This window comes from Pelophylax lessonae, assembly GCF_965119305.1.
Source record: "Pelophylax lessonae genome assembly, chromosome: 13".
Classification (NCBI taxonomy): domain Eukaryota; kingdom Metazoa; phylum Chordata; class Amphibia; order Anura; family Ranidae; genus Pelophylax; species Pelophylax lessonae.
Window position 1 is genome coordinate 14,457,217 of NC_138780.1, and position 19,556 is coordinate 14,476,772.

General features: G+C 43.2%; 1 protein-coding gene across 1 annotated transcript in view; it reads right to left on the reverse strand.

Moving 5' to 3' along the window:
* The window catches only part of LOC309569294 (uncharacterized protein), a 29,341-nt gene extending 10,087 nt beyond the window's left edge, over positions 1-19,254 (reverse strand). Inside the window, exons 1-3 of the mRNA XM_082275076.1 lie at positions 19,167-19,254; positions 9,739-10,056; positions 2,528-2,608 (exon numbers count right to left, since the gene is read on the reverse strand). Of these exons, the coding sequence (XP_082131202.1) occupies positions 2,528-2,608; positions 9,739-10,056; positions 19,167-19,215 (448 nt within the window). The 5' untranslated portion in view covers positions 19,216-19,254. The remainder of the gene's footprint in view (positions 1-2,527; positions 2,609-9,738; positions 10,057-19,166) is intronic.
* Between the last annotated feature and the right edge of the window lie 302 nt (positions 19,255-19,556).

The following is a 19,556-nucleotide window of genomic DNA, read 5'->3' on the forward strand; positions in this document are numbered from 1 at the left end:
TTGAGCTACATTTCACATTGCATTAATCGTTTTAAGCTTGTATTTTATGTAGAGTTATCTTTTTGTGTCATTCCCAGTTTGATCATTTATTGTGAATACATGTCTTGTGAATAAATATTCTTATATATTCCATACTGTAGACTGTTTTCACTAAGATTGGTATATGCTTTTAAAAATAAATTAATCAATTAAAAAGAATACGCTACATATTGATTTGTGGAAATAAGTTGAGATTCTCCTACCTTACAGATCTTTGCTTATTGACATAAATAGACACTGTTATATTCAGAGCAGTATAAATATTCTGACAAATCAACAACAAGTGGGACACAATCATGAAGTGGAACGAAATTTATTGGATATTTCAAACTTTTTTAACAAATAAAAAACTGAAAAATTGGGCGTGAAAAATTATTCAGCCCCCTTAAGTTAATACTTTGTAGCGCCACCTTTTGTTGCGATTACAGCTGTAAGTCGCTTGGGGTATGTCTCTATCAGTTTTGCACTTGGAGAGACTGACATTTTTGCCCATTCCCCCTTGCAAAACAGCTCGAGCTCAGTGAGGTTGGATGGAGAGCGTTTGTGAACAGCAGTTTTCAGTTCTTTCCACAGATTCTCGATTGGATTCAGCTCTGGACTTTGACTTGGCCATTCTAACACCTGGATATGTTTATTTGTGAACCATTCCATTGTAGATTTTGCTTTATGTTTTGGATCATTGTCTTGTTGGAAGACAAATCTCGGTCCCAGTCTCAGGTCTTTTGCAGACTCCATCAGGTTTTCTTCCAGAATGGTCCTGTATTTGGCTCCATCCATCTGTCCATCAATTTTAACCATCTTCCCTGTCCCTGCTGAAGAAAAGCAGGCCCAAACCATGATGCTGCCACCACCATGTTTGACAGTGGGGATGGTGTGTTCAGGGTGATGAGCTGTGTTGCTTTTACGCTAAACATAAAGTTTTGCATTGTTGCCAAAAAGTTCGATTTTGGTTTCATCTGACCAGAGCACCTTCTTCCACATGTTTGGTGTGTCTCCCAGGTGGCTTGTGTAAACTTTAAACGACACTTTTTATGGATATCTTTAAGAAATGGCTTTCTTCTTGCGACTCTTCTATAAAGGCCAGATTTGTGCAGTATACGACTGATTGTTGTCCTATTGACAGAGTCTCCCACCTCAGCTGTAGATCTCTGCAGTTCATCCAGAGGGATCATGGGCCTCTTGGCTGCATCTCTGATCAGTCTTCTCCTTGTATGAGCTGAAAGTTTAGAGGGACGGCCAGGTCTTCGTAGATTTGCAGTGGTCTGATACTCCTTCCATTTCAATATTATCGCTTGCACAGTGCTCCTTGGGATGTTTAAAGCTTGGGAAATCTTTTTGTATCCAAATCCGGTTTTAAACTTCTCCACAACAGTATCTCGGACCTGCCTGGTGTGTTCCTTGTTCTTCATGATGCTCTCTGCGCTTTAAACGGACCTCTGAGACTATCACAATGCAGGTGCATTTATATGGAGACTTGATTACACACAGGTGGATTCTATTTATCATCATTAGTCATTTGGGTCAACATTGGATCATTCAGAGATCCTCACTGAACTTCTGGAGAGAGGTTGCTGCACTGAAAGTAAAGGGGCTGAATAATTTTGCATGCTCAATTTTTCAGTTTTTTATTTGTTAACAAAGTTTGAAATATCCAATAAATTTTGTTCCACTTCATGATTGTGTCCCACTTGTTGTTGATTCTTAACAAAAAATTACAGTTTTATATCTTTATGTTTGAAGCCTGAAATGTGGCAAAAGGTCGAAAAGTTCAAGGGGGCCGAATACTTTCGCAGTGCACTGTATGTGACCTGGATAGGCATAGGTAAAGGTGTCTTAAAGTGGGGATTATCAACCAGCCTAGGTCCTTGTTTGGTCTTAATTCAACTATGTCCCAGAAGCTCATGTGATCTCTTATCAGCTGCCAACTAACCAAAAAAAAAACAAAAAATAAAGAAAACTAAGGTAAAAATTTATAGCAACTACCAAGAGCCACCATATTCCTTTCTGTCCAACTTTATTATATAACTTTGTATTTATTCATTTGTTTTTTTAGAACAACAGAGACATACTGTAGATAGATAGACAATAACATGACCTATCAACAGCAGTAAATGATGATCCAGCACTGACTGTGGTCAGTCAGGAGCTTATGACACTTCCTGCTACTAGATCTGAGATGACTGGATGCGAAACCAGAGCGGTTATAAAGGGACACCTAAAACTACTGGAGGGATTCAAGGAGAATTGTACTGTAAAAAATAATTAGGCTGATATCTCTGAATAATCGTTCTGTAAGATGGGAAAATACAAGATCACCAACCTGCTATAATAAAAGGAAATTAGTTTTTAAAATAGCCGATAGATAGATAGATAGATAGATAGATAGATAGATAGATAGATAGATAGATAGATAGATAGATAGATAGATAGATAGATAGATAGATAGATAGATAGATAGATAGATAGATAACATTATGGATTTACCCACTTGGGGGCTGCGAAGTGAAGTTTTGGTGGCTGGTTGTGTCACTCATTGCAGTGGTAGTACCGGTAGTATTCAGTATGCCACCTAAAAAAGTTATACATATGTAAACAGATACATAAATGACACAGATACACATAGTCAGGTTTTACAGTAAGAGTCCATTCACATTGATCCGATTTGTCAAACGACTTGGTCAGCCTGACAAGTCGCGGTCCTCCCGCTCCCACTGTGTAGTACAGGAGCCGTTCTAATAGGAGCGACACAAGTCGCTCCGACTTAGAAAAAGGGTCCTGTACTACTTCGGGGCGACCTGGAGGCGACTTGCATTGACTTCCATTATGTGAAGTCCGTGCAAGTCGCGCCGAAGTCGCGCTGCACGCAACTTCACAGGTCGCACCCTAAGTCGGAGCGACCTAATGTGAACGGAGTCTAAGAGCACATCTCCATGAAAATGCAGGGCGGTGGTGCAACCAGCACTGCAATGCTCGCTCCAACCAAAGTGCCCAAAATTAAATATTGGGGTTTGTGGTTGGTGGTAACCTTGGATCTGACGATGGTTGAAAGCCCTTAGTTCTTAAATTTGGGATCAGTAGTGAGTGGCTTTCGATTTGGGCCTCTTTAAAAGTGTTGGAGTGGAGTGGTGGGACTGTAGAAAAGGAAAATTTGAAGTAAAAAATTTGAGTCAAAGAGAGACATATTGAGCCCCAACCAAAACTCTGGTCCGACCGCATCCGGAGTATTCTGTCCAGTTCTGGTCGCCAGTCCTCAGGAGGGATGTGTTGGAGCTGGAGAGAGTCCAGAGAAGGGCAACTAAACTAATTAGGGGATTGGAGGACCTTAACCACTTGCCGACCGCCGCCCGACTATAAACGGCGGCGGTCAGCCCCTCCCAGGCAAAGTGACGTACCGATACGTCACTAGCCTGGGAGCGAATAGGGGGTGAGCGCGCACCGCCGGAGGCGCGCTCCCGCCCCCGCTCGTACCCGAAGAAGCCGGCGCGTGTGACAGGTGGACCCAATGTTGCGATCGTCGGGTGGAGAGGGAGAAAGGCAGGCGGCTAATGTAAACATAGCCGCCTGTCATTCTTCCCTGTGTAAAAGCACAGATCACTCGGTCCTGCTATGTAGGACCGTTGATCTGTGCTGTTACACACACAGCTACATCCAATCACAGTAATAAGCACGCCCCTAGGGACACACTTAACCCCCAAAAGTGTCAAAAATGTCAGTCAAGGGTCCAATCTGTTTGCCGCATGGTCGCAGTCCCGCAAAAAAAATCGCCGCCATTACTCTTTAAAAAAAAAACAACAAAAATGACAAAAATCTTTTCCTTAGTTAGTAAACGCAAACCAATCAAAATATGCTTTTTGCGATTTTTTTTTACCAAACATATGTAGCGGAAAACAAATTGGCCTAAAATGTTAAAAAATTTTGATTTTTACATTTTTTGGGGGGGGAATTTCATATAAAAAAATGTGAAAATTATTGTTATTTTTGCAAAATTGTCGCTCTTTTTTTGTTTATAGCTCATGATCAAAAAATCGCACAGGTGATCAAATACCACCAAAAAAAAGCTCTGCTTGTGGGAAAAAAAGGACATCAATTTCATTTGGGTACAGCGTCGCACGACCGCGCAATTGTCTGTTAAAGTCACGCAGTGCCGAATCGCAAAATAGGCCCTGGTCAGGAAGGGGGTAAAATCTTCCGGGGCTTAAGTGGTTAATTATGAAGCGTGTTTGCAATCGCTTGATTTATTCTCCCTGGAGAAGAGACGCCTGAGAGGGGACATGATAGCAATTTATAAATACCTCAATGGTGATCTCAGCATAGAAAAAAAGATATTCAGTCGAAAGGATTGCATTACGACTCAAGGGCATACAATGCGATTAGAGGAGAAGCGTTTTAACCTCAGGCAACGCAGGGGGTTCTTTACTTTTAGGGCTACAAGATTGTGGAATTCTCTACCACAAGAGGTGGTTTCTGCGGGAAGTATGGTAGCTTTCAAAAGACTCTTGGACGTACATCTCAAGGATCAGAACATTCGGGGGTATGAGAGATGATTACGGCCACACACACCTACACAGGTTGGATGGACTATTGTCTTTATTCAACCTCACCTACTATGTAACTATGTAACTATGTAACTAACACCCCATCCCCAAGTTCACCATACTGGGACGCCCAACTGAACTTTTAAAGGAACCAAAGCACTGGGAATGCCGAGAATCTGTTGGTTCCACAAGAACTTACAGTACAGAAGCATTGGGACTGTTGGGATTCTCCTGATTTCACCAAAACCAAAAGTGGACACTCAGATCTCTGTATCTAGGGAGATGTCTGATACCTCACACAGCAAGCTGGCCAATAACCATCTTGGTATTCATTTATTAATTTATTTTCCCTATTTGGAATGTTACTGGGTCCCCAAAGCCAACAAAATATCTAAAAATCAAAAAGCTTGATTTTCTTTATTGCAAATAAAATCTATTCATATACAAACATCTTAAGACCAACATACTAATTATTTCCTGCTTAATAACAAGATGTTCTAGCACTGCTCCTTATACACATAAATATTATAAATCTTTGAATTTTGTTGCATGTCAAAAGATCCAATATTTCTTGTTATCTCATATATTCACATAGTCTATCTGGTGTCATTTGAGAATTTTTCCCCTAACACATTTCATGGAGTAACATTGCTTCCTCAGGAATAGCAATAAAAAAAATTTGCTAATCATAAATGTATTTTCCACTGGCCACTGGGAACCATTGGAACATTTTCGATGAGCCCATAGGTTAGTAGGTTGTAATTACCTTTAAGAGTTAGAGGGTGTAAAGCTGGCTCTGCCACGGTTCCTCAAGTCCTTTTTGCTCTCTATGTCTCTAGTTCCTACACAGTATTTGATAGACAGTGGATTTAGTGCACTCACTCATACCTGTAAAAACTCCCTCTTCTATGACAAAGGTGCACTGATTTGAAAGCAACCGCACATGGGAAAGAATGTGCCTACCCAATGCTCCTGATTTTTATCAAGGCCATGGTCAAACCACCCCAAAAGGAAGCCATATCTTACTATACCATCCTAGAACTAGGTCTTACTGTTCTGATACTAATCCGTACATATTTTTTTCACCGAGGTTTCCAGAAAACAAAAAGAAAGTCATTGAATATTTCTGTAAAAAAATAAAATATAAAAAACTACAGCTGTAAATGTATATGTGTGTGTGGGGTCTCCTTACCTGTGTCTTTGGTGGGAGTGCTTTCTATCGGTTTTTCTAAAAAGAATCAAAATTCGTTATGTTAAATTAGCAGTGACAGCACGAGTTTAAGTTCTCCGCTGAATACAGAGACTTGGTGGCCATCTCCACCCCCTGTACTCATTCTCTTTCTCTCCTTCTCTCCCTCTCCTCTGTTCCCTTTCCAACTTTTCCTGCCCTCTGGCCTATCCTTCACTTAGTTACCTTTTCTCTCAAATATGCCTGCCTAGCGGGCATGGATACCACTTTTTTTCCTCACTGTGCATGCTAACAGTCAACAAATCTTAGGGAAAATTAGGTAGCCACTTTTTACTTGGGACATACTCCTCTGCTCCCGTATACCCGCCATTTGAGAGATGCCGGTGGGAACGAGAATTATCCCAGAGCCATGCCGTATGACCGTTTTCTCTCTCTGAGTTCCCAGACCATATAAGTTCTCATTGGAATACGTTAGTTGTCTCTCATTAGGGACTTGGTTTCTCATGGACTGTTTTCTGCTCACAAGACCATAAGTGTGTTATTTCCCTGAATACCTTTTTGGTTCTTATGGAATTTGTTGGATGCCTGTTTCACCTGTCACATTGGTCTGATTTCTGTATTCGCTTCTGACTGTAATGTGTGCCTTGTTTACCTACTACAAATAAAGAATTTACAAAAAAAATAATAATAGCAGTGACTTTGTGCTTTAGTTTACCTTTCTTGAACTTATTTTGGTTGGACTTCCATAGAAACTTAAGGAGAACATACTGTGCTTCGTGCAGCTATGTTTCCTGGTAGAGATGGAATCCAGAACCTCAACTCTACTGGAGTCATGTTTTCGTGCTCATCTCCAGAATCTAGTTGTACAATCTCCTATAGATTTCTCAACAAATTTGTTATGAGGGGCAATCTGATTGGATATACATTGGATGGATTGCTTAGGGTAGCCCTTCTACATAGTTATTGGTATATCTATAGCAGGGTCAATAGAGATTTTGTAAAGAGAGTGGCCAGCCGGAAGTGGTGGCATGTAAACAAACTCCTGGCAGCTATAGAAGCTTCGATTTTTAGTCTTGCAGAAGGGTTCGTGTAGGTTTAGAAAATTGGAGAGCAGTGGTTGATCAGTGGGAATCTGCTTGCCGATCTTCCCTAGGTAGTATGAACCTGGAAGAGTTCAGCTCTGAGCACTTTTTGGTTCAGAGATGTCAATGTCATTGACTCTGGCCAGGGACTATGCTGTTAAAGTGCAGTCTGTGCTTGTTAAGGCGGTTGTAAACCGTTGGTTACTTTTTTTTTTTAGGACCTGCAAGGTAAAGGCATATTGTGCTAGTACGCATCGCATGTGAAACTTACCTAAAAACGAAGCCCTCCAGCGATGCGATGAAGTCGCAGGAGGCAGCGTTCATTTTCTCCCGGTCTTCCTTTCGTATCCGCGGACTCGGGCTGTGTGACAGGCCAGAGCCGTGATGATGTCACTCCCATGCAGCCACAGGTATCTGAAGGAACAGCAGGGGTGGCCGTACTTTCAGAGCGCATGCGCCGATGATGTCATCGGCTGCATGCAATGTAAATATCTCCTAAGCAGTGCACGTTTAGGAGATATATACAGTACCTATAGGTAAGCCTTATTATAGGCTTACCTATAGGTACAAATTATTATTTAGGCTTTACTTCCTCTTTAAGCTTCAACAGAGTACAAAGGTGGCATTAGGGGTTTAATGTCCCTCTAATGTCCCCTGATCTTTCCTTAGGGAGACCATGTCACCTGCACTATGCTCACACAGGAGGATTATATAGGTGTGTGATGCCTTTGGCATTGATGTGTGCACCCCAAAGCTCAAACCAGCAGTGGTGTGTTTTGGTTTTGTGCTGCCTTAGGCAAGACTAAAATTGGGCACCCCTTCTCCTCCTTTGTAAATTTGCCCCACCCCTTCCTGTTTAACGGATGCGACTCCCTCCAAAACTGAAGGACTCCAAGTCCCAGCAAGGGCCCCTGAGATCTCACGAGGGGGGGGGGGGGTTAGAGGGGGTGGAAGAGAGAGAGAGGGGGGTGGGTAAGGGAGGGTGAGGGGGAGATGAGAGAGAAAGAGGGTGGGAGAAAGTGAGAGAGAGGGAAGGTGGTGGGAGAGAGAGAGAAAGGGTGGTGGGAGAGAGAGAGGGGGGGTGATGGGAGAGAGAGAGAGAGAGCGCTTGGTGCAAGAGGAAGAGAGAAAGAGGGTGGTGGGAGAGGAAGAGAGAGAGGGTGGTGGGAGGGAGAGAGGGTGGTGGGAGAGAGAGAGGGGGGATGAGAGAGAGGGGGGATGAGAGAGAGTGAGGGGATGAGAGAAAGAGAGGGAGAGTAGGAGAGAGAGAGAGAGGGGTGGGAGAGAGAGAGAGAGAGAGAGAGGGGGTGGGAGAGAGAGAGAGGGGGGTGGTGGGAGAGAGAGGGGAGTGGGGGAGAGAGGGGGTGGGAGAGAGAGGAAGAAGGGAGAGAGAGGAAGAAGGCAGAGAGAGGGAGAAGGGAGAGAGAGGGAGAGGGGGCAGGGGGAGCTCTTGGGCACGGAGAAGGAGGAAGTTAAATCCTCCTCCACTTTGAGTTATGGGAAGGGACAGGCAGTCACGGCCATGACGCCACTGGTTGCTAGACGCCAGGCAGCTCTAGCAACCAGTGGCCAATAGAGTCTCAGATGGAGGCGGAAGCTGCTTTTTTGCTGCCCCCTTGCAAATTGCCACCCTAGGCCTGGGCCAAAATACAGCACTGGCTCAAACACACATTATAGATACCAATTACTCCCTGTGTTCATTCAGAAAAGGAAGGGGCTGCTCTCCATCCTGAGACATCCACCTATGTACCCCCAGCAGCAGCTGATTGGAGAGGAAAGAAGCTGGCAGCGCTGAGGGGGGGGTGGAGGGGGACATGGAGCAGGCCTAAGCAGCAGGGGGAATCTTCGCCCCATGGGGTGATTAGGGTGTGCCCAGGCACACCCCTTGTGCACGCCTATGGGGGATTGTCAATCCTCTTGTTCTAGCAATAAGGTTAAGTTATAAAAAAAGTTTAAGGTTAAAAAAAACTAAAAGCCTCACATACACACATATGAACATGAAAGTGCACATATAAAAATGCTTGACGTGCATTAGGTATCAGAGCACATCCCAGAGTGAGAGCATTGGACTATTAAAGAATTTCCAAGGGACAATTTTAAGGCTTGACTTATGTGGTGTCTATTTACTCAACGTAAGCTCATCTTTTAAAGGCGAGAGATATGGCATGCACCAATGTTGCAAAGTCGTGCGTATCCTCTGACAAAATAGCTTCAGTGCAACTTAGGCAGGTGTTGGGCTGCAGCATATCTGCCAACCTGAAGGTGGCACTGTGCCTTTTTTCCAGGCTGGCGAAAGATCATTGAGGACTAACTGGTTCCCTATTATGGGCTCCAGGTGGCCATCTTGGGGAGGATTATTGGATGTTGAGATCCCATGAGATTTGGGCGGCCATCTTGACACAGAAGTGCCTAAATAGCAGATTCTACATCATTTGGTCAGCCCGCAGTGTGGCCGTAGGTTAGAGACAGAGTCTCACAGGTTAGGGAGAGATTAGGAGCAGTGATAGGGGGAGATACCTGACGGGGAGGGAAGGAGTAGGCTTACACTTACAGGGGATCTCTTCTGCCAGATCCCACCGACATCCAGATAATTGCAAGGACTTTGGGGATCTCAGGGTGACCCAGTAATCTTATACCCCCCTCCAAGGGAAGTGCTTCCCAGACATTCAATGGTCTGAAAAGTCATGTTATATCACAACCTAAAGAGTGCTTTGCTGATAAGCATTACCTTTTCTGCCTGAAGAAGAATATGACCTGCAACATATATAGTGCCATTGGTGGAAACTGCCTTTTTTTCTTTGATCGTTCAATTTCTATTTCAATATAAAGTAACATATAGGTATTCGTATGTGTTGTCTCCTCCCAATAAATAGTTCCCGTTATAAATACTTACCGTATACTGTGAGATTATAGAACTGATTGCACGTCCCCAGTCCAGGTCTTAGTATACTTGCTGTATATCTCCTTTGGTCTTCTCTGGTCAATTTATCTATAATTAATGATCCGTTTGCTGTGGCGTTCAGTCGTCCTTTATACTTATCATCCCGAATATCAATGGGTTTACCTGGGATTGTTGTAGCAAATTGGTTAAAGGTACTAGTAATTGTCCAGGAGATGTCTGTGATATTGGTGTAATGCACAGCTAGGACAACTTCTTCTCCCTCTACACCGGATACATGTGTTATATTTCCACATAGTGTATTTTGCACTCCTGAAATGGAACCACACATGACTATAGAAGTAAAGAAAGGTTTTAATATCTACATATCTTTACCATAAATAGGACTGGTTAACATTTTACTCAATACAATCAAACCGCAACTCCGCAGTAAAGGGTCAATTGTAGGTGGTATGGTGGCACAGTCTGATTCCCTTCTGGCAGGGGTCAAGGTGCAATAAGTTTTATCTCATATCTTGAATATGCCCTGCCAGATGCTGGAAAATCCAGCATGACACATTATCTTATTTGACCCTATGGCCATGTCAAGTTCTGCAGACTTTGCAATAAATTCTGGTTTATAGGACTAATCTATGCTAAACCTGTCTAGTTTATGGTAGGTATTTGGGTACTGGACAGACTAAACAGGTTTTCGGGATTCAATTCTGGTTTATAGGGCTGATCTATTCTAAACCTGTCTGGTTCATGGTGAATATTTGGGTACATGTAAAAGCTTGGGTGGATTGGACAGACTAAACAGGTGTTCGGGATTCAATTCTGGTTTATGGGACTGATCTATTCTAAACTTGTCTGGTTTATGGTGGATATTTGGGTACATGTAAAGGCTTGGGTGGATTGGACAGACTAAACAGGTTTTCGGGATTAAATTCTGGTTTATAGGACTAATCTATGCTAAACCTGTCTGGTTTGTGGTGGATATTTGGGTACATGTAAAAGCTTGGGTGGATTGGACAGACTAAAAGGGGTTTTTCGGATTAAATTCTGGTTTGTAGGACTGATCTATGCTAAACTTGTCTGGTTTATGGTGGATATTTGGGAACATGTAGAAGCTTGGGTGGATTGGACAGACTAAACAGGTTTTTGGGATTAAATTCTGTTTTATAGAACTGATCTATTCTAAACTTGTCTGGTTTATGGTGGATATTTGGGTACACGTAAAAGCTTGGGTGGATTGGACAAACTAAACAGGTTTTTGGGATTAAATTCTGGTTTATAGGACTGATCTATTCTAAACTTGTCTGGTTTATGGTGGATATTTGGGTACATGTAAAAGTTTAGGTGGATAGGACAGACTAAACAGGTTTTCGGGATTAAATTCTGGTTTATAGGACTAATCTATGCTAAACCTGTCTGGTTTATGGTGGATATTTGGGTACATGTAAAAGCTTGGGTGGATTGGACAGACAAAACAGGTTTTCGGGTTTAAAAAAAATTAACATGCAAATGCTAACATAAATAATGTAAGAAAATGAATAAGAGGGATTTCCCCCGGATAATTTTGAAATACAAAAAGTCTGCTGGTTATTTGGCCCACCAGACTTAACCAAAATACGCTATATGGTGAAATGTTTTGTGATCATCTGAACATCCTACCTACTATATGGACAAAGGTTTGTGGACACCCCTCCAAAGGTTTGAGTTCAGGTGTTTCCAGTGATGGGTTCTGTAAATGATACGTCCTACAAAAAAAATTTAGACAATTGTTCTCTTCCATCCTTGTGGTAACAGTTTGGTGAAGGTCCTTTTCTGTTCCACCATGACTGTGCCCCTTTGCACAAAGCCAGCTTCATTAAGACATGGTGTGACCAGTTTGGTTTGGAGGAGCTTTTGTGTCCTGCACAGTGCCCTGACCTCAACCCTACCAAACAACTTATGAATATGTCAGAATGTTGATTGTAAACCAGGTCTTTTTGTCCAACATCAGTACCTGAACTTACAAATGGTGACTGTAACGGAACAGGCCACCCCTGACTGGGTACCTCCGTTGACAGATGCTCCTAGTGCTTCCTGAGGGCTCCAAGCACTCCACCAGACACCGTAACCACTTCAGACCCCACGAACCACCACAGCTTGGTTAGGGTCTTGCCGTCTCCTACCCACCCTGGACCTACGACAAGGCTCCAGGTTCCCGTGGGTGAACCTCTCTTTCCCCAGAGAGGGCAGCAGAACAAGCTCTTACACAAGCTCTTACAAGAGCTTAGTGATTTTCTAAGGGAGTATGGAAGACCATAGCAATCCCTTGTAGCATATTCCCCCAATAAGAGACAGGACTCTAGATTGAGGGTGAAGTAACTCTAGAACAACTTTATTAAACAAGAAACAGACTTATATACAGTTTTCACCCACAAGGTTACCGCCTAGGTGGACCTTGTTGAAGACTGGATGTGATATTCACAATCCAATAGGAACAGAGTTTTACACTCTCATACAGTGTACACAACAATATACAATGTGGGAAAATCCCCCCTCCCCCTTAGCATCCAATCCATATACCTATATACATCCCATAATACGTTTCTCTTAAGTCAGACAGACAGAACAATGTGAGGTCCTTAACACTTAACAATGAGACAGGGCAATCCACATTCCCTCCCAATACACAAACAAAAGGAAAACCTGTCTGACATTGAAAGATATGTAATATACACAGCATTTAGGAATTACAGATTTCATGGCAAATGGGAATAAATCTTCATATTTCTATATGAAGATTTTGCTGACAAATATTGAAGCAATCCAAACCATTACTTATCTGTCTTTCACTCATAGTGACGGTGAGTACCGTCACTGTGACCAACTCCATTAAGACATGGTTTGACCAGATTGGTGTGAAGGAACTTGAGAGGCCTACATAGAGCCCTGATTTCAACCTTACTGAACACCGTTGGAATAAGTTGGAACGCTGATGGTGAGCCAGGTCTTCTCATCCAAAATCAGTTCCTGAACTCGCAAGTGGCCAGCTCCATAATAACATGGTTTGGCCAGTTTGGTGTGGAGGAACTTGAGTGTGCTGCACAGAGCCCTGATATATACTCTATTGAACACATTTGGTATAAGTTGAAATGCTGATGGTGAGCCAGGTCTTCTCATCCAACCTGGCTAAACAAATGGTGGCCAGCTCCATAATAACATGGTTCGAGCAGTTTGGTGTGAAGGAACTTGAGTGGCCTACATACGGCCCTGACCTCAACCTTACTGAACACTTTTGGGATGAATTGGAACTTTAACTGTGACCAAGGTCTTCTCACCTTGTCACCCAACATCAGTACCTGACCTCACAAATATTCTTTTGGCTGAATGGACACAAATACCCCCAAACATACTCTAAAATGCTACATAAATCCTTCCCAGAAGAGCAGAGGCTGATACTTATGCTCATGGTTATGGATTGGAATGTCCAACAAGCTCATTCAACTGCAATGATCAGATGATCTCATATATTTGGCCCTATAGTTTGTCTCGCTAAAGATAGCCACACATGTAACAATTTGATTGTGCAATTATGTTTCAAATAACCAACACCTACAAGGGCCTGCCAAATTTGATAGAAACCAAATGGAATTGGTTAGGCAAACTTGTACGTATGTAAATAGCCGGTTTTGTTTGTATTGACCCTCTAAAAAGGAGAAGTTGAGAAAGGACGGTCAATAATGGACAGCCTGCAAGAACAGACAGGAAACTTTTTTTTACCAAAATGTTTATTTTTACACTATTTGTTTCTCAATAACTCAGCAGGACTTCCTCATTTGGTCTTAGTGTCTGCAGACAAAGCCAATAGTGAGGCTACTAACACGGAGAACCAGTGTACTTACTGTAGATGTCCACTATTTCCTAACAAGGAAAGTATCCAAACAATAAAACTCTAATATAACTATTCAACCTCAACATTTTACATCCAACCTCACTCATAAAACAGAGAATGTTGCTGGGGCATGGGTATTGGCATTGTCACGGGTCAATGAGGGCCTGACCATACCTAGTGCCACCCACTGCTTTCTAGATAAGCAGCACTCTGTTGCTGAAGCCCACTGTGAGTTACAGTGTCTGCAAGGAGGAACATATTAGACCTGTCAAAGGCACTCATCATGAGTACCAACTGTTCCTGCTATATCTGCCACACCTCCTCCATTCATGAGTGAAAAGTGACTTATGAATGGAGGAGGTGGACCTTTCATTCAGCCACCCTTCTTCCATTCATAGAGCGCTTTTCATTCATGGAATCAATGGAGGAGGCGGCAGAAAGGACAGGCATAGTCTGCACTCTTTCCACACAAGTGCCTGTGATTGATCCTGCGCTTATATCCCTCAGGACAGTGCCAATGCCTCCATGTCATTTGCTTAACCATATCTTGCCTATAAGCCTAGTCTAGAAAATTTTGTAATTTCAACATTTGGCTCCCATTGACTTTAGCAGGGTTCGGATTCAGGTTCATCTCTGTGCATGCCCAGTCTTGCTCATAAGATTTTTCCCTGTCGAAATCTGTACTGACTGCACGAAAATTGGACGTGTTTTGACGGAGGACAAAAATTTTATAGCCTGCACACCAGAATTTTGTCAGCCGAAAAGTAGGAGTCGGTTGTCGAGGGCACCATACTAACAAGCCGAAAATCGGCAGATAGGTCGTCTGACGAAAATTCCCGGCCGAATTTCGACGCTTAAGTCACCAAGACAAATAGAAGGGATGAATCTTTCAAACAGGGGCCTAGACAGCCAAATAAACCTGGCAGAAGGTTAAGCACTCCACCCAAAACAAGTTTTGACCATATAGATACTTTTAAAGTTACACAAAAAAATATCCCTGTTCTCCAAAAAAAAATCTGTTTACGTCCATTACTAAATGACCCCATAATATATTTTCCAGTAAATTGTCTCTATGTTTTCTTCCTCCTTGTAACGTTCTCTATAAGCTCCGGAAAACTATCCTTTTCCCCCTTGCTTCCATGTGTTTGGAACGAGTAGAGCGCATTAGTTGTAGTCATGTGCACTGCTCAATGCACACAACAAATACCATAGTTCATGGTCTATTTCAAGAAAGAGCATAGATGGTGTGGTTAGTTTCCTACATACAGTGGGACCAAGACGGGGAGGCTACATTTCTACATACAGTGGAACCAAGGCAGGGTGGCTATGTAGATGGATAGTGTGGTCAGTTTCCTACATACAGTGGGACCAAGACGGGGAGGCTACATTTCTACATACAGTGGAACCAAGGCAGGGTGGCTATGTAGGTGGATAGTGTGGTCAGTTTCCTACATACAGTGGAACCAAGATAGGATGGCTATATTCCTAAATACAGTGGAACCAAGACGGGGAGGCTACATTTCTACATACAGTGGAACCAAGGTAGGGTGGCTATGTAGGTGGATAGTGTGGTCAGTTTCTTACAAACAGTGGGACCAAGACGGGGAGGCTACATTTCTACATACAGTGGAACCAAGGCAGGGTGGCTATGTAGGTGGATAGTGTGGTCAGTTTCCTACATACAGTGGAACCAAGACAGGATGGCTATATTCCTAAATACAGTGGGACCAAGACGGGGAGGCTGCCTTTCTACATACAGTGGAACAAAGGCAGGGTGGCTATGTAGGTGGATAGTGTGGTCAGTTTCCTACATACAGTAGGACCAAGACAGGATGGCTATACTCCTACATACAGTGGGACTAAGACAGGGTGGCTGCATTTCTACATAAAGTGGAACCAGGGCAGGGCGGCTTCATCCCTACATATAATGGAACCAAGACACAGTGGCTATGTTCCTACATACAGTAAGACGCTGACAGGTTGGCTACGTTTCTACATACAGTGGGACTAAGACAGGGTGGCTGCATTTCTACATACAGTGGAACCAGGGCATGGCGGCTTTATTCTTACATATAGTGGGACCAAGACACAGTGGCTATGTTCCTACATACAGTAAGACGATGACAGGTTGGCTACATTTCTACATGCAATGGGAGCAAGGCAGGGTGGCTACGTTCCTACATACAGTGTGACCAATATAGGGTGTCTACGCTCCTACTAGGGATGGGCCGAACAACCCCCTGTTTGGTTCGCACCAGAACTTTCGAACATCGCATACGTTCGAAAACCGAATAACTAACCCCATTGAAGTTTATGGGACCCGAACTGGTAAAATCAAAAGTGCCCATTTTGAAGGCTTATATGCAAGTAATTGGGCATACAATGGTTATGGGGGTCCAGGAACTGCCCTGGGGGACATGTATCAATAAAAAAAAGTCTGTAAAAAACATAATTTTCAAACGAGCAGTGATTTACTGATGCTTAAAATTAAAGCATAAAAATAGGAAATAACAACTGCGTTAAATGCGCAGTAACGCACAAAAAAATACTGTATTAAACGTGCAGTAATGCACAGAAATGTACTGCATTAAACGTGCACGAACGCACTCAATTGTACCGCTTTAAAGGGCATGTAACACACTAAAATACACTGCGTTAAACGTGCAGTAACACAGAAATGTACTGCGTTAAACGTGCAGTAATGCACAGAAAAATACTACGTTAAAGGGGCACTAACGCAGTGAAATATACTGCATTAAACAAGCAGTAACGCACAGAAATATACTGCGTTAAACGTGCCATAATACACTAAACTATACTATAGTAAACCTGCCCTTACAAAATAAACTGACACTAATGTAAAAATTAGTGTTCACTACTTTCACACTGACTGAACTATCGCTAGATTCACACTAAACTGATATTCTACACTGACAATAGAATCGGAATAGCCCTGTTCTATCTCACTCGATATCACAAAGCAAATGGCCGCTATTATAAGAATACTTTTATAGCATGGCGTGTGACTAAGAGCAATGAGCCATGATTAGATACGAGTCATCATGACAGCATCCAATCATGGCTCTGACAGTGCTATGTGCCCTGATTGGGCAAAGCTTTCATTTCTTCAGCCAATCAGGGCTTCCAAAGCATCGGCGCAGTGCATTGTGGTCGTTTGGCGGGCCAAACAAACCGTCAAACGCCCGATAATGCAGGTGTTCAATGAACGGGTGAACAGCCAATGTTCGGCCCGAACTCATGCTTGGGCCGAAACATTCGTTCATCCCTTGGTCCTACATACAGTGGGACCAAGACAGGGTGGCTATTTTCCTACACACAGTTGGATCAAGGCAGGGTGTCTACGTTCCTACATACAGTGGTACCAAGACAGGTTGGTTATGTTCCTACAAACAGTGGGACCAAGACAGACTGGCTACATTTTGACATACAGTAGGACCTAGATAGGGTGTCTACCCTTCTACATACAGTGGGACCAAGACAGAGTGGCTATGTTCATACATACAGTGGTACCAAGACAGGTTGGTTATGTTCCTACAAACAGTGGGACCAAGACAGAGTGGCTACATTTTGACATACAGTAGGACCTAGATAGGGTGTCTACCCTTCTACATACAGTGGGACCAAGACAGAGTGGCTATGTTCATACATACAGTGGGACCAAGACAGAGTGGCTATGTTCATACATACAGTGGGACCAAGACAGAGTGGCTATGGTGATACATACAGTGGGACATAGACAGGGTGGCTACCTTACTACATACAGTGGGACCAAGACAGGGTGGTTATGTTCCTACAAACAGTGGGACCAGGACAGACTGGCTACATTTTGACATACAGTAGGACCTAGATAGGGTGTCTGCCCTCCTACATACAGTGGGACCAAGACTGGGTGGCTATTTTCCTACATACAGTTGGATCAAGGCAGAGTGTCTACGTGCCTGTATACAGTGGGACCAAGACAGGGTGGCTACGTTCCTACATACAGTGGTACCAAGACAGGTTGGTTATGTTCCTACAAACAGTGGGACCAAGACAGAGTGGCTACATTTTGACATACAGTAGGACCTAGATAGGGTGTCTACCCTTCTACATACAGTGGGACCAAGACAGAGTGGCTATGTTCATACATACAGTGGGACCAAGACAGAGTGGCTATGTTCATACATACAGAGGGACCAAGACAGGGTGGCTACCTTACTACATACAGTGGGACCAAGACAGGGTGGTTATGTTCCTACAAACAGTGGGACCAAGACAGACTGGCTACATTTTGACATACAGTAGGGACCATACAATAGGGTGTCTGCCCTCCTACATACAGTGGGACCAAGACTGGGTGGCTATTTTCCTACATACAGTTGGATCAAGGCAGGGTGTCTACATGCCTATATACAGTGGGACCAAGACAGGGTGGCTACGTTCCTACATACAGTGGTACAAAGACATGGTGGCTTCCATCCTACATACAGTGGAAGCAAAACAGGGTGGCTATGTTCTCACACAAAGTGGAACCAAGACCAAGGTGGCTACGTTCCTACATGCAGCGGGAGCAAGAAAGGGTGACTACCTTCCTACATACAGTGGGACCACAACACCAAAAAAGAAGGAATTTGGAGATTTGGGGGAGACTGAAAGCATTAGGACTAACCTTTTTGAGTTAAGAATGCATAATGGAATATCATTTTTTTTTAACCACTTTAAGCCCTGGAAAGCCATATCTGCATCACCGGACACAACAGATCTGTATACTGAGGTGTGGTCCAACATATGAGTTGTCATAATCAACCCAGGACTAATTAAACGGTCAATAATGTGTGAGTAAAGGCCCGTACACACGTGCAGATTGTCAGCCGTAAAGATTCGGCCGACGACCGATCGGCCGATTTTCGGCTTGTTAGTATGATGCTTCCGACAGCCGACAGCGCACTTTCGGCCGAACAGAATCTGTCGTGCAAGCATTAAAATTTTTGTATGCCGACACCAGAACGGCCGATTGTTCGCCAGTCAGTACAGAATTCGGCCGACAGACAGCAGATTTGCAAGACTGGGCATGCTCAGAAAAGAAAAAACACAGGGAAAGTTAACCATCACATGACATCACTTCTGCAGTCAGCGGACAAAATTCATGTGCAGTCTTTTGCACTTTTCAGCGGACACGACAGCCCGGGGACAAAAGACAGCCGATCGTTCGGCCGACGATCGGTACGTGTGTAGGGGCCTTTACTCACAGCATGGACAGCATTGTTCAAACGGTGCAACCGGCAACAGCAATAACCAGCAAAAAAATACAAATAAAAAAATTGCAACATAATAGCTTAGTAATAATGTAATATAATGGTTTAATAAGTACACTGGTATCATAAATGGATATCAAAGTGTCCCTTTTAAATATAAAACACCAGACAAATAGAAACATTTCAGAACCGACTCACTTCTTAATCAGCTTACATAATTCTTACCTTTTACGGGTCATTGTAAGATATAACATACCATTGTAGAAGATTACACAATACAAAGATGGAGAAAAGACGTAACTTACCTTTGCACACACATAGGAACATCAGGCCACCCCACAGAATGACACCCATGATCTCTCACCTTATAGATGAGACCCGATGTTATTTCCTCACCAAAACACTCTAATGTGAAGATTTGACACAGATATTTACTGTACTGCTCATCTGCTTCACCTCCTCCTTCCTGTACCTTTGACCACTGACATTTAGCAGAGTACCGGTTGTTCATAAAATTAGGTTAACCACTTAATCCCCGGAAGATTTTACCCCTTCCTGACCAGGGCCTATTTTGCGATTCGGCACTGCGTGACTTTAACTGACAATTGCGCGGTCGTGCGACGCTGTACCTAAACGAATTTGACGTCCTTTATTTCCCACAAACAGAGCTTTCTTTTGGTGGTATTTGATCACCT